Source organism: Poecile atricapillus, chromosome 10 (assembly GCF_030490865.1).
Source record: "Poecile atricapillus isolate bPoeAtr1 chromosome 10, bPoeAtr1.hap1, whole genome shotgun sequence".
NCBI classification, from domain to species: domain Eukaryota; kingdom Metazoa; phylum Chordata; class Aves; order Passeriformes; family Paridae; genus Poecile; species Poecile atricapillus.
In genome coordinates, this window is record NC_081258.1 from 5,664,078 (window position 1) to 5,679,376 (window position 15,299).

The 15,299-nt window shown below is 43.3% G+C and overlaps 1 protein-coding gene across 1 annotated transcript in view; it reads right to left on the reverse strand.

Annotated features, from left to right (window-relative positions):
* Positions 1–13,809, reverse strand: part of ADAMTS18 (ADAM metallopeptidase with thrombospondin type 1 motif 18) — a 77,459-nt gene extending 63,650 nt beyond the window's left edge. The window contains exons 1-3 of the mRNA XM_058846316.1: positions 13,548–13,809; positions 13,336–13,414; positions 11,127–11,443 (exon numbers count right to left, since the gene is read on the reverse strand). Of these exons, the coding sequence (XP_058702299.1) occupies positions 11,127–11,443; positions 13,336–13,414; positions 13,548–13,649 (498 nt within the window). The 5' untranslated portion in view covers positions 13,650–13,809. The remainder of the gene's footprint in view (positions 1–11,126; positions 11,444–13,335; positions 13,415–13,547) is intronic.
* Between the last annotated feature and the right edge of the window lie 1,490 nt (positions 13,810–15,299).

The window sequence follows — 15,299 nt, forward strand, 5'->3', positions numbered from 1 at the left end:
CACAAACAGCATTGCCATGTGCACCTTCATAGAAAAACAAATGTATTCATATTTCAGATACAATGGACACTGAATTGCACTGTCCTTTGCAAAATAAAGATTTAATAAAGAATAGGCACCAATTCAGTGCATTGGTATAGAAAGGTATGTATCAATATATAAAATCCTCTTTACTGACAATTAGGTGCAAAGGCTGAGCTGTCATTAAAGGATGTGGAGTATCCATGGAGTTATTTTGGAGCATATGGGCACCAGTCTGAGCAGGCTGATGGTGATTTCCCAATGGGAAATACTCCCCATCTTCTGCTAATCCTAACACAGGAGTAGGGCTGTGGAGGCAGAGCAACCTTGGCTGTGCACAAATGCTGGTTTGCAGAAGACAGACCTTCATTCTGGATAAATAACATTTCCTTCTGGTTTGTTTCTCACATTAGAGTGGGCTCCTGACTTTCCCAAACTGTAGTCTTTCAAATGACTAAATAAATCATGTGAACAGCCACAACAAAAAAAATATACTATTCCCTTAGCCCTCAAGCTATTTGCAACTAAATTAGTGTTGTGGTGATGTTCTGTGCACCAGAAAGCTAATTTTCAAGAAATGCTTGGGAAATTGAAACAAAAATAAGCTTCTGATGGAACTATAACCCAAAAGCTGAGAACCTGTAAAGAGAACCAGTGCAGTACTCAGAGGCCAAGACCACAGGCTGGCACATGTTTGTTCCTAGTTTTAACTGGTAATATATGAGAATATATCAGCCCTCTCTGATTCAGCTGCTGGTACAAATGGTCCTTTCCTTGGTATTTTATCTGTCCCACTGATGGAAAACACAAGCCTTTGTCACCACAGCATTATCCTGATGCTCACAGCACCACCTGCACCCTGGGATCACGCATGGTCTTCATTATGTGAGACCTGCAGGGCTCTGTGCCTCAGGCAGCTCAAGTGACCACCCAGCTCTCTCTGGTAAACACAGGAGTCAATTAACCATTTCTGTAACAGGCTCCCCTCTCTGCATTACTCAGCTCTCCTATCATGAGCAGATGAATGAGGTCTTATCCCCTACAGGTGTTCTGTGATGACATTTGGTAATATTCCTGCACATTTTCACAACTCAAAACTTGCCAAGTCTATGTTCTGTATAACAAGGACAACAGGCCTCAAAAGGTACCATCCTCTTTTATCCCCATCACAAGACCTGACCTTATCAGGACTGGATTTGGGTTAGGCTAAATAACCTCTTTACATTTACTCGTGGCTTTGCATTTTTTGGTGGCCACTGCGCTTCCTTTACTCCTTCACTGTCAGGATGCTCCAGCAGCAGAGTGGAATGACAACACTTGGCACCAGGGCACTGAAACCCATCTGGAAACTGCAGGCACTACATGCCAAGCACTTGGGTGCATTTTCTAGCAGCAGGAGCAGCAGCTGATTCCTAGAACCTGCCTGAGCTCCTGCCATGTTGCACTCCCGGCTGTTCTGGTCTGAGCAGTCCATGTGAACAGCAAGGCTGCACACAGGGTCTGCCCTTCAGCACACTGTTTGCCTCCATCTAACTGATCCAGTGAAATCTCATTGTACAGCACCACCCTGGATTATGTCCAGCATGCATTTTGGGGCCCACCAGGAGCAACAGACACATTTCACTTTCTCGATGAGCCAGTGGTGCCTCCCTGTTTTTAAAATATCTTTCTAAACCAAACAAATTGCAGCAGTGTATCCCAAAAAAGTGGTGTGACTACAGACTGAAGGGCCAAGATGATGTAGGAAGGAATAAAAGACCCTTCCCAAGGCCAGGTTCAGATCCAAAGCAGTCAGCAGAAAACTTTTTACTCACCACAAGAAGCTATATATGAAGCCCATCAACCAGCAAACACCTGCCAAGGAGAGTGACAATACTGGGCTGCAGGAATCAGCAGACATCAGCAGCTCACTGCTGTCTCAGCCTGGAAATTCCTTTTTTCTGCACCTTTACTCAAGCTTTTGCTGCTTGGGGTAGGATAACAATCCCACCAGCAGTATGTGATGTCAGTACTGCAGAATAACATCCATATGGCCTCCAGCACAGCTTCCAGCATGAGGAGGAGCAGCTGACAGAGCGAGCCTGGAGCTCCTGTTGTGGCAGACTGGTCTCCACAGGGCTTGCAGAGGTGTTCATACAAACAATGAAATGTAGAGCAGACTACAAGGAGTTATTTTTTACCAGAAAAAGTAACAAAAAAGTGCAAGTGCGACAGAAGGATTTTTTCTTGTATATGCCACAATCATCCACAGTGGACTGCAAAACAAAAATCATCTCTGCCCTAGCCCAAGATTGTTATTTTAACATTTAATTTATATTTGCATCTAGCAAAACAAGTATCATAACTTCCTGTCAAGTGTTAACAAGAAATTACACTGGGTGTCCACATTTTTAGAGCATTTACACCTATCCCTCACCATGACCAGCTTACACTTTTACAGCAATATTAATCTGAAATATTTCTTGAGTTTAATCTAGCCTAATTTTAAGGCCTACTGTTTTGAGGACTCCTTCCTAAAAACACAAAATGAGTGTGTTGCATAAGACAGACCTGGTCAAGAAAGAATTACTTTTAAAATCTTTTCACTGAAGTGCAGTAATTCACACAAAGAAAAAGAAACCATGTTTATAATTTCATGATTTAAAAATAACTAATTACATTCTGGTGTTATATAAATTCCATATCTCATGGCAAGGGAACTGCAGGTCTGAAGAGTAATCCATGTTTCATTAGTTTGTGTACTCTGCCATAGAATATAATATTACGTTCTTAAATTAGTCAGAAGCCACACTGTGCTGCAGCGTAAAAACAAAAGTGAGGGCTCAAGCTAGGTCAAGCATATTTTGTATAGGTCCATTAAAATTCTCATTCCATTAATATTAATAAAGATGCTGAGACACAAAAGTCCTTCAATTAACATATATTAGGCAGGCAGGCACAAGCATTCAAGTGATCCCACTGTGAACAGCAAGAATCCAGCCCTGAAAGAATAAAGCCCAAGTGTGCTGTGTACAGAGTGGGGCAGCCTGAAATGCGAATGCCCAGGGGAGTGAAAAGGCAACACCCCATTGTCTCTGCAAGCAAACATCACTTTATTGCCTCAGCTTCCTCTTCTCTTAACCAGGTTTGTGCTGGGCCTTGTTACTGCAGTAGGAATAACTTCAAGACCCATTATCTTTGTCATCCAACTTTTGTCTTTTCCCATTTTTTGGCAGACACTAGCTGGGCAGCCACATATGAGATTCAGGAAAAGGGTTTTCATCTGACTGTATAAGTTGTTTGCAGATTTCCCCAGCTTATGGACTAACATTGTGAAAAAAGAAATTAACTTGCATGTTCCAGAAATTACTCTGGACAATAATGGTTCCCACGGTACCAAGCTTCAACCATCAAGACTCATTCACTTGCATCTGACCTGATTATTTGACATTTCTTCACCCTCATTCTTGGTGACTTCCGAGCATGATAAACAATAAAAGGTTACTGATGTCAACCCATTGTGTGCCAGGATGTTGTTCTCATCTAACACAGAGCAGAGCCAGCACTGAAGCTTAATTAATACATGTTTGTAAACTGTGCTGAGCTGCAAGGCATTATGATTTCAGGTTTCTTCTGTAAATGTTTACCTCAGAGCTTTAGTCAATGCTCCACTGTCTGAACCCAAGATAAGTTCTGCTTCCATCAGCTATTCACATAGCTGGTCAAATCACTGTCAGAGCAAATCAATAGGAAATTCCTTTAGCATACAGTAATTTATGGTAGACCTGCAGCAACAGAATTGGGATTAAAATGGGATAAGAAAAGGCAAGAAAGAACCAACATTTCTGCTCCCAGTGACATGATCAAAAAGACAGAAGAAAACCTTGTTTGCAATGGAATTATCCATTAAAATTCAATTCAGATAACACTTAAGGGCTAGTCAAAGCCTTCCTTGCACAAAATGAGTGTTTTTTAGAAAAAAAAAACCAAAATTGAAGTCTGGATTTCAGCTGTTAAAGCTCACTGGAGGTCCACTGCCAGCTCTCACTGCAGAGATAATTAAGTTTAACCCCTCTCCTGCCAGCTCACTGGGAGAAGACCATGACAAAGTGAGGCACACAGAACTCCTGGAAAGCAGGTATTTCCTATGAAATTCCTAGCAAGATCTATCTCTGTAAGTCAACAACGGTGCTAATGCTCAGGGGAGAATGAAATCAGATGCAAAATAGCTCTGAAATGCTCTTGAGGAATTGACAGAGATATATTATAGGCATCACCAGCCTGGATGCCTTTGTCTAGCATAGCTACAGCTTTTACCTTGATCCATGCACTGCAAATTTCCAAACCAAAGATCCTTAGACCTCCAGTCTTCCCTCCTGTTGCAGTACAAGACAGCAGCCCCAGTGATCCTCTCCTTCAAAGGGTCAAGAACCTGCTCTACACCACGAAGACAAACCCATCCCTAAGAAGCTGCAAACTAGAACACATTACCATAAATATCTTGTGGGCTTAAACACAGTACCATAACAAACAAAAATTTGAGGAGCCAAAACATTTGAGGGACTTGTGGAGCTGGTGACAGAACTGCCAGTGACCATCCAGAGCAGTTCTACTGAGCAGCCTACATCACATCAAAGTTCCATTGTGATCAGGGCTCTGGCTCTGCACAGGGCAAGAAGAGAATGAGCTTGAGGAAAAAAGCAATGTTTAAGAACAGTTTTGATAGCACCATTTGCTCAAATTAAGTGAATTCTGTGGAAGCCAAGGAACAACCAAGGCATTTCTGTGCTTCCCACTCCTCTGCCGTGTGTCAGGTACAAATGTCCAGGAGTGAGCTGCTTGAGCTGGACTTGAGCTCCAGTTTCACGGACTGTCATTGTGTTTTGGGTAAACAAAAGCCTTTACACAGCAGGTCTGCCAACCTGGTATCCCCCTCAAACACTTCCAACGTAGAGGAAGAAAAGGGGAAAGACAGTAGTAAAGCCCTGTTTAGTTTAATTAGTGACTAAAAGTTGCTATTAGTTATTGAAATCTGCCTCTAAAAAGAGCTATTTGTGATGTGCAGCAGTTCCCAGCTGTGCAGAAGAGAACACACTGCCTCTCAGCAGCAGAGATGGTGCAGCCCACATGAAAATAGTGGCGCTGAAAATAAAAATCCTCACGACATCAAAGACATCCTGTTATGAAGGGGTCACGTCTGTGCAGGCAGGTCATCCACTCCTGACCCTCACGAGGGCATTTGTCTGTAGGCTCCTCTCTAATGGACTAGGCAAAGTGTGGGAACTGGGTTTAGTGGAAGGGCTTTGCCACAACAAGAAAAAAGCTGATGTTTCAAGCACAGACAGCGACTACTGATTCCTTTGGAAGTGATGATAAGATTCCTGCTTAACAAGGAGGGCCAGGATGAATTAGCTCTGTAGAAAGGGATAGTCCCTGTTTCTGGACAACCACTCCAAGGGTTCAAGCAGGGGTGCCCACAGCAGCCTGAAGTTTGGTTGGAAATACACCAATGAACCATTTCATTGCTGCCAAGTGAGCAATGACAGAGCAGGCACAAGTGAGAGAGGAGCAGCTCCTGTGGGCACTCAAGAGCAGTCGTGCAGCCACAGCCCACTGTGCTCAGCTTCCCCTACGTACATCCTGGGTTTTGAACATAAAACCAGGAAGAAATGCAACTTATTACTTTTTTTGCCAAGCAGAAGCAGATTCTCTCTCATCACTAATCTTCTTTAATTCCACTTCTTACCTATCAGGAATCAGTAGTGCCAAAACACCTGGGATAACACTGCCTTTGTCTTGCAGAGCTGAAGGCAGAGTTAAACAGAAAGCTTATCAGACAGATAGGGAGAAGGTTGATCAATAACCTAATCACACAATTCATCACCAGTCAGGGCAATGCTGAGCCCAGAATCACTGCCTTGTATTTTTGTAGTACAACCTAAAGTATCCTCAAGAATATGACTATTTCCCATTGTCATCTCATTTTCCTGTGGAGACTTTTCTTATTTTCATATTTAGCATATTATGGAGTAATGGAATAATAATGGGAAAATGTTCACCAAAACAGTGGACAAAAGGATGATCCTGTTACAACTGTGTTATAAAACACAGCTGGTGTTTAATAAAGGATGGAGATGCAATGATGCATGAATACAAAGAAAATCACAGAACTCCCATGCAAGATGCTGGTCATGTTGTGCTGGTTCAATGTCAGAAAATACAGGATTTGTGTACTGGCTTCTGGACGGACTAAAAACACCTTTAAGAATGATAAAAATCACCAGCTCTTTACTTAGCTTCTCCTCAAGGTCCCACTGGGCCAAATTTAGTTGTATTTTTACAGCTGTAGATTTCTAAAGGACTGTCACTGCAGCCAGCAATTATTCTGTACTCTCACCAGCAGTCTGGCTCACCGAGTTTGATGGCAGTTTGTCTGCATAAGAACCTTGGGATTTGTCTCAACATACTTAACTGGACTTAAAAGTGTAAGCTTTAGGAATAGGAGGCTGCTGTTAGCACCAAGTTGAATAAGGCTAATACCAGGTGCAATTAAATGACTACAAAGAGTGGGTACTGAGCTGCCTGGCCTGCCTGCCTCTTAGGTGGTCAGACTGCATCAAGATTTAATTTTGTGGCTTCTTTGATACTTTGAGCAAAGCCCTGCCCCTCAGACACATACCCTGCAGAGAATTAATACATCTCCTGTTTATCTCTCAGTGCTACATCTATAACCCTTCTTGTCTAGAATCCTCTGACAGCTCAACGAGTGTAACATGAGTCATCCCTCCCTCCCCTTTCTCTTCCTTTGACTAGACACTAATAAACATAACACAACTTGAGACAAGAGGCTCCTTATAATGACAGATTCAACCACATCTCGCCAAAACCAGAGGAGGGCACCACTCCTTCTAAATGAGGTACATAAATCAAAGGGAGAGAATGGCCAAACCCACCTCTGGTGTGAGCAGGTGCAGCCTCTCAGGCCTCCAAGCCAGGACTAAATGTGGCCTGGATGATAAAACTATGTTTTATCATATGTGTCCATAGTTTTAAAGGACCTGGACTGTTCCACTGAACTGAACTTGCTTTTTCTGACCCAGAATACACACAAATCCTGTCTGTGATGGAATGGCAAGAGAGCTCCTCATGGTGGATAAACAGTTCTCTCCTCTGGGCAAGAGTACTTGCTCTAGACCCTTCACCTGTCTCCTGTACCCCACAAATGCTGCATAACAAACCCTCATTCATTAGGGCCAACAACAATTCCTGTGTTGTGTACTGGATTATAAACTTGTTTGACTTTGCCAGAGTTCATGTTCACAAGGGGAATGTGACTTCTGCTTCCAAAAGCAGTTATAAATTACTTTTGAGAATGTCTCTACAATACAACCAGGGACCTCTGAGGTTCTCTTGTATTCTGTCCTGATTTACTGTGTGACTGCAAACAACTCACTTTATACAGGAGATTCTGTACACATAAACCTAAGGTAAGGAGACAAAAACTGGCCTATAAAGAGAGGCAAACAACACCATGATACAGGCTAGGAAGGCAGCAGTAAATGTCATCATGGAAGTGGAGTTAAAGATGGTGAACTTACAATGGATCTCATTTTTAATGCAGATTAAATCACACAAAGTGGGTGAGAATGGGAAAGAGGGAAAGAGGTAGGCATTAGTCAACCACACTGAGTAGGTCTCAAAAAACCAATTTCTTATTCTAACAGTGGCCAGCATAATCTCATTCAGAAAAACCTGAAAAACCACAGTAGTCTGTGTATTTGGCATAGTCTGCCTCCCAATGAGCTAGCTAAAGGTAATTTTAAATAATAATAAATTGCTAAATAATAGTAATAAAAATATAATCAGAAAAAATAAGAATTAGCTCAAATCAGGATTTTGGGGAAAAAAAGGTTGAATGTGAAAGAACAGTTTGAATTGGAGAATGTAAACAGAGGATGAAGCAGCAAGACAAACCAGTAGCCTGGATATACCAACTGGGAGAGCACAAGGCATTGAAGGAAACTCCAAAAAGTCATGCAGGAATAACACAAGATCCATTATTGATTTATTAAATCAATATTAAAAATCAGTGAAGAGTAAAAAAAAATCACATTACTTTCTATTTGGGATTGACATTAAGATGATGATAAAGAGAGAAACTAGCTTTGCATTTACTAGCATAAACTCACTGTCCCAAAGTTGTAAGAGAAAAAAAATTATCGCTGGGAGTGAGAATGCATTAAAAAAATACATGAAAAAATTATTGCAGCTTCTGTGGAAGGAATGTATCATGTTCTCCATAGAAGATCCAGAACAGAGTTTTTATTTACAAAACAAGTAAAAGCACAGGTTTTTTTGCCGTGTAATAGATGCTCTAGCAAGCAAAGGATGCTGATTGAAATAGAAAAAGGGCAGAAGACAGAAAAAGGCAAGTTTCCAGTTGAAAGCTGAAGGACTTTGATGATGAAAAGAGGCAGTACTCACAGTAAACTTGTGCACATTCTCCTGAAATGCTCACTTACTGTATTAGAGACTTGTTCAGATAAAGATCCAGCTCTGCCTTCTGACACACCAAGAAAATTGTGTTGACTGATAGAAACATTTGGTCTCAAATCAACAAATCAGCATAAAAACGTGGGGCCTTCCTGTCAACTAAGCCATTAAAACATAATATACACACATCTCTTAACAGATCTAGACCAAAGCAACAAATTCTTGCTCCTTTCCAGTGTTAAGTTAAGGTCATCCTGCCTAACAAACCATTTCATATAGACTCTCCCCAAAGTCTCCTCTGCAGACACTGGCAGATAACAGACAGCTGAATGACTGAATACTCTAGGTCATCCAAAAAATTAGATCAAAGAGTCCTCGTAGTCTATTGAAATGCAATTGCTTCCAAATCACATTGTGGTGTTCCAGGCTTGAAAGAATGGGTCACTGCAGCTTTATTGTAGAGAAGCTATTGCTAATGAAAGGAACAATGGAAAGATTAGTGCTACCAACCATAGAGAAGAAACACCACTTTCGGTTTAATTGCAGTGAACAAAGCAAATAGGAAAGAAGGGCATCCAAGTGACAAAAGTAGTTGGTGAAAAAGGATATAGAAGCTATTCACAAGGTTCTCTTGATCAGAGCACAGCGTCCAGACTTAACATATGATTACTGAATTTGGATCCCAGTGAAAAGTGACGTGGGTGTCATTACAGACAGCTGACGACATCTTTAAGAGGGCAGCCTTGCAAACTGAAAGACTCAGAATCCTGTTGGTAATTTGCCTGGGATTCATTAGGTGTACTGAAATTAATGGATGGGCAGGGAGAGAAAGGAACAATAATACTTTGGGGTACCTAACCTACAGGAGATCATTGTAAGTAAAGATTTACTTCATTTACCAGTTCAAAACAACAGTCGAAGGCAAAACCTATTGAACCTTGAAATTAATTTTAAAAAGAGATTCTATTTGTTGATAAACTAGGTACTTCCATAATTCCATAATAAGTTTGTTCATACCACAATATTTATTCTCTTTTGATCAGTTCCTGGATCTTTTCTAAGTGAAGCTTACCAGTCATAACAACCTCTGTGTCGAGACAGTGGTAAAAGATCCATTTCACTCTCAGTTAAGATCACCACGTTCTGTTCCTCTGTGACCTGAGGCAGGCTTGAACCTTCCTTCTCCAGACAAGACTTGACAAGCCCAACTTCACTTAGCTCAGAAAGCATGTTAAAAAAAACCAAAATGTGGCCAAACAGGAGAGATCTCTCAAACTGTACCTGCTGTGTGTAGGTAGAGCACTTCCCGTAGCAAAAGACAAAACACTGCAGCAAGTGAAAACAGGGTATTTTTCTGAGTAAATCTAATAAAAAGGTAGCAGTTGTGAACATGAGGCTTCCATGAAAACAACTGAGCACATTTGATATTAACAGTTTAGCATCACAAATACAACTTTAAAAGCAAAAGAAAGCTTCAACCCAGCTCCTGGCACCTGCTCCAAACTCACATTTGCTACTGTTCAAATGAACTGTTAAGACTCCTCTAATTTGATGAGGTAAAAAAAAAAAAGTTAAAAAAAACCAGGTACAGCATTCAAAATATAAGCCAGACCACTTCAAGCAGTTATCAACAGCCCTTCCTAATGAACAGGCTTCTCAAGTCACTGATTCCAGTTTCAAAGGAAACACTGGCTGTCTCAAGTGCTCCTTCTTTGGTCCCGTCACACAGCTTAACAGCCCTCAGAGACAAGTACCTTTGCAAAACAGAGTTCTAGAGGGTGACCCAACATATCCTCTGGACCTTCAGTCAACCACAGAGCACACAGATGACTTCATACACTTCCCACTCAATGTCACTGCCTTCCTCTGCAGCCACAGCAGACTGCTTTGCAAGTGCAAGGGGGGATTAAGCCTAAAAAACATCCTTAACTATTAATTTTGTAGATGATTCTGCTAAATTACATCAGGAAAGCCTTCTCTGCAGGCAATGAGCACTGTCAAACGTATTTTGAAAAAATCACCTGTGAATAATGATTTTTCATGAACTTGGCTGACAGCCATAAATGGAAAATACACAATGATAATATTTAATACACTCATAAGAGATCAACTGATCAAGACTTGTAAACTCAAATAAGGCTTGAATTATCAAAGGAAACAAAGGGAAATTTGTTCATAACTCCTGCCAAGCTAGGAAATTCACCCTTCCTTAAAGTAGTTGACGAACCTAGATAAAATGTTTTTTTTTTCACAGGCTTCTGGATTGATTTTTATTTTTTTCCTTTATTCATCACAGTTCACAAAGGCAGGAAGAACTTTTACTTTAGAGCAGAGATGTATAAACTATCACAAACTGTAACAAATTGCTATGGGATAATTGCTAGGACTACCAGTCAGTCTTCTGGTTTTTTTTCCTGAAAGACTGTCACCAAAAAAAATACAAAGGTGTTGATGCAGTTCATTTGCTATAACAAAATCTCTTCCATTAAATATAGTAACAACTAGTGATACTAGAAAAATCACAAAAGGGTGTATGGTGTCCTGTATACAAAAGGGTATATGAACTACATTCCTTCAGCTACTATTCCACATTTGAAAATACTTTTAATGATTTGTTTTAAATAGACACTTACCAAGCCTACACACGTAGATATTGCTACCGAAGAGGTGCTATCATTCCTTATAAATCCCTGGTAGAAACACTGCTCAATTTCATGTTCCTGAGAATTTGACACTCCATCTTTCCCGAGTACCTGGACAATAAAACTGTTGCTTAAAATGGTCGAAGGTTTAAGCTCTAAGTGAAGTTCCTGTCCAAATGCTGAAAATTTGTAGTGCAAGGAACTCTTTGAACTCTGAGTTGATCTCTTTCTCCTAGTACTGTGCAAAACATCATGTGAAATGTACGATCCGCTGGCATCCACTCTGACAGGTGTCACAAACACATAATCTGTAACGATAAAGAGTTGCCCATCAGCTCTGGCATCCCACAAACAAGGGTATCACTCTGACAGGGTATCAGGCATTCCCTGTGGCATGGAGCATCCCCTCGCTTTGGGGCTGGCCTGCAGGCTCTGCAGCCTCGGTGTGCGCTGTCTCGCCTGCACGGATTCAGCCCCGTAACTCACACAGGCTCTGTGTTTGTTTCCTTTCTGCCCCACTGAGAGGCACAGACTAACTAGCATAGCTGTGAACATTCCCACAACTGCTCCTCTGAAGACATTTGTCATCACCAGCAGATCTGTAGATTTTCCCCTCCCCCTGTATTAATTGCTGTCAAATGTGAAAGCTGCTCTGGTTTGAGAGGCTATTCCCCAAAAATGCAGCAAGTTTTGTATCACTGTAGGGGTAGCCATGACTGAGACCTTGCAGAAATGTACCACTTGTTCAAATGGATTAAAGGATTAATTTATTAATGCCTTAACTGAGTAAGACCTCATCTCTTTGTAGTGACTTGATTAGACTGGGTTTCAAATTGTACCTGACCTCCAGCAGAAAGAGATTACATCCTACCTAATAACCTTTACTCAGCCATTACTAATTGCATGTCAAAGGAGTTTATTGTTTTGAATAAAACATGCAAAAAATTAGAAAACTATTTTTGAGGAGAACACTCAGATCTACTCAGAACCACCTAAAAAAGGGAGTGGGGGGAAGGGGGAAAGAGGCCATAATTCAGCTGGCTGTACAAACAGGTGCCTCATAGTGCATCACCACTGGTGTTAACCTAGCCATGCAGGGATTACCTGTGTCCTCCTGAAACCAGGGTCTGAGTTTTGGCTGTTTCCTGAACTATGATCTTTGAATCTATTCCTGGTAGTCTAAGTAATTGTGCTGGAAAAACTACTTCCCAACCCCATTTAATTTGTGAGCTGTGTTTCTCTGTGGATACTTGGAGATGTCCATGCACTTGACAATTAATTTCTCTTCCTAAACTGAAATAACACCATTAAAAAAGAAGAAAACCCCCTCCTTCCTGTGTTGTAACAGATGTTACAAATAGTCTCAATCAATCTCTTTGCCTGAATAGACTTTATTGGACACACATTAGGCTGAAAACGTGACCACTGATAGGTCGCTTTTCCTTAGACAGTGGAAACAATACATCAGGAGCTTTCACTTTCCTCGAGTGGTGTTAATCAACGGCAGAAGCTGAGGACGCTAAAGCAGGCTGGTGGCCAAAAAATGCAAGCAGCTGCTGGAGAGAGGGAATCCCCCAGTGAGCAGAGTAGGGTGCAAGAGGGCTTTCCTTTCTGCACCCTGGTGTGGTTCTCTGTTGTACTTTGTTTCTACTCACACACAATACAAAGCATATCCTGCACTTCAAAAGTCCCAAAGTCATCAGCATCTACGTGTTAGTCACTCCAACCTGGGAACAAACGGCTCCTGAGCTCCCACTCACACAAGCCCTTTCTCTCCAGGATTTTTTACCCCCTCAGCCTGCATTGCACAGCTCCTCCTGCTCTCCCACGCGAACCTTTTCATTACTTTTGTCTCACTGCTTCCACAACAGACACATGAGGCTTTGCTGTTGTGGCTACACACGCATTCATCTTTCTAAGCGCACATGGAAAGGCGGATGCATTAACCATCTCATTCATTCTCTTTGCTGCTACATATTGTTCCTTTCAGCTGTAACACACAGGGTTTAACAAGTTAATCCCTGCCCAGGGCTCACCATCCCGCAGTAGCCAGCCTGCTTGCACTTAATGCTCCCCAGACAGCGTGACTACTTCCCTCTAAATATTCACTCCAAGATAAATAAATAAACAAATAAACAAACAAATAAATAAATAAAACATCCGTGCAAACGTTCGCATACACAGAAAGAGCTATACAAACCGTGAGTCAATTCACTGATGCTGTCACCGGTTAAAGTTGCTGCATGAGACATGCAACAGAGGCAACACAGCTGAAGGGTCTGCAAGAGAAAAAAAATAAGAGAGAGAGAAAAGGAGTATTGGGCGAGATTCCCTTGACAAGGCACCAGAAACTGCAGTAACCTGGTATGAAAGTACACTAGGCGACCGCAAAAGAAAGTGCTCTCGACCTGCCTTTACAGCGCTTCCGAGCCACGGGAGAGTCTGGAATTGCATGGAGCTGCCGCCGAGGATCGCAGCAGGTAAAGTCCAGCCGGCCAGCAGGAGCCAGTCCATGTTCTGCCGCGGCCCTGGCGGGTGCTAGCTGCTCCCCGGAGCCCGCATGGTCACCTGGGCGCTGCCCCGCTGCGGCGGAGCGCGGGGAGCGGCGCCCAGGTGAGCGCGGCCGCGGCCGCCCGAGCGCGCTTTGAGCGCAGCCTCCGGCACCGCCAGCGCCGCGGCCGCGCCCGGGGCGAGCGGGGCGGGCGGCAGCGGCAGCGGCGGGGCGGAGCGGGGCCGGGCCGGGCGGGACCGCCGCCGGGAGGCACCTGGGGCCGGCCGCGGCGGGCGGGGGGAGCCGGGCGGGGCGGGAGCACCTGCGGGGGTGTGCGGCCGGCGGGGGAGCGGGTGGGAGCGCGGGATGCTCGGAGGGATGGCGGCGGATCGGCTGGTCCAACCGCGGTCGTCGCAGAGCACCGGGCGCAGGGTTGTTGTCTCCAGACGGTCCGGGAATGTCCCCAGCGAGGGAGACTCCACAGCCTCTCTGGACAATCTGTCCCAGTGCTCAGCCGCTGCACAGGGAAGAAGTCCTTCTTCACGTCCAGGAGGAACTTCCTGGGCATCGGTTTCTGCTCATGGCCTCTCGTCCCATTGCTGGGCACCTCCAAGTTTCACCTGGCTCCATCCCCTTGGCACTCCTCCATCAGACGCTTCCCATAGTTGGCACTATGCCTTCACACATTGATGAGATCCCCTCTCTTCACAAAGAGCAGAGATCTGTGAGGATGCTGGGGGATCTGAGGATGCTGGGGGAGCTGAGGATGCTGGGGGAGCACAGCCCAGGACAACCCGTGCAGCTTCCACCACTCGATTGGAGACAATGTGCTGTTATTTTCTGCTCTTTTCAAAAGTCACATCATTGGGACAACAAAGAAACAAATCACACAAATATCAAGGTGCCTAGGAAGCGAACACAGCTGTGACAGGTACTGGAAACTGAACACTGATGTCCATCCAGGAGCTTTTCACACAGTGACTCAAACAAATTGAGCCAAACATAGCACCAGATTCTGGTCCCAACCAATGTAGTTGTGCTGTTACACACTCCTTTTTGCAGAAAACTTCAGGAAAGGATCAAAGATCCAAATAATCTAAAAGCAAACAAGTATTGAAGTGGATGGGACTGGTCCAGGCTGGAAATCTATGCAGAACTTGTTTCTGATGATTTTGGCTGCACTTGGAAGAAGTGTCTCTCACCTCATGATCTCCCTTTTGCACCAGAGAGTTTTCCAGTATGTGTCTTGGTTCAATCTCACTCAAAATCTCCCTTGTCCCACAGTCCCACAGTGAAAATAAACAGTAACTCTGTCAGCTTAAGGTGCCTCTTTGCTCCAGTTGGCACAGGAGCTGGCGAGCATGATGGAAGCTGAGGTGAGATGGAGGTCATCTCCTCTACCTGCCCCCTTCACCAGGGGTATTGCACTAACTAGTCTGGGGCAGTGGATTAGACAGATCTGAGATATTTTTGCTTCCAAAGCATTTCCTGTCTTTAAACATTAAATAAGTTCCCAGGCGTGGAATTTCTCCTCCACCTCTCTTCACTTTCCAGCAGGTTTTACATTATCAGCTTGCTGAATATATTATGATAAAGTTTCAAGATCTTTTTGTAGCAGTGCACCTGCCACCTCCCACCGAGTATATTCAAATGAAAGAGCTGGCCACAGGTTT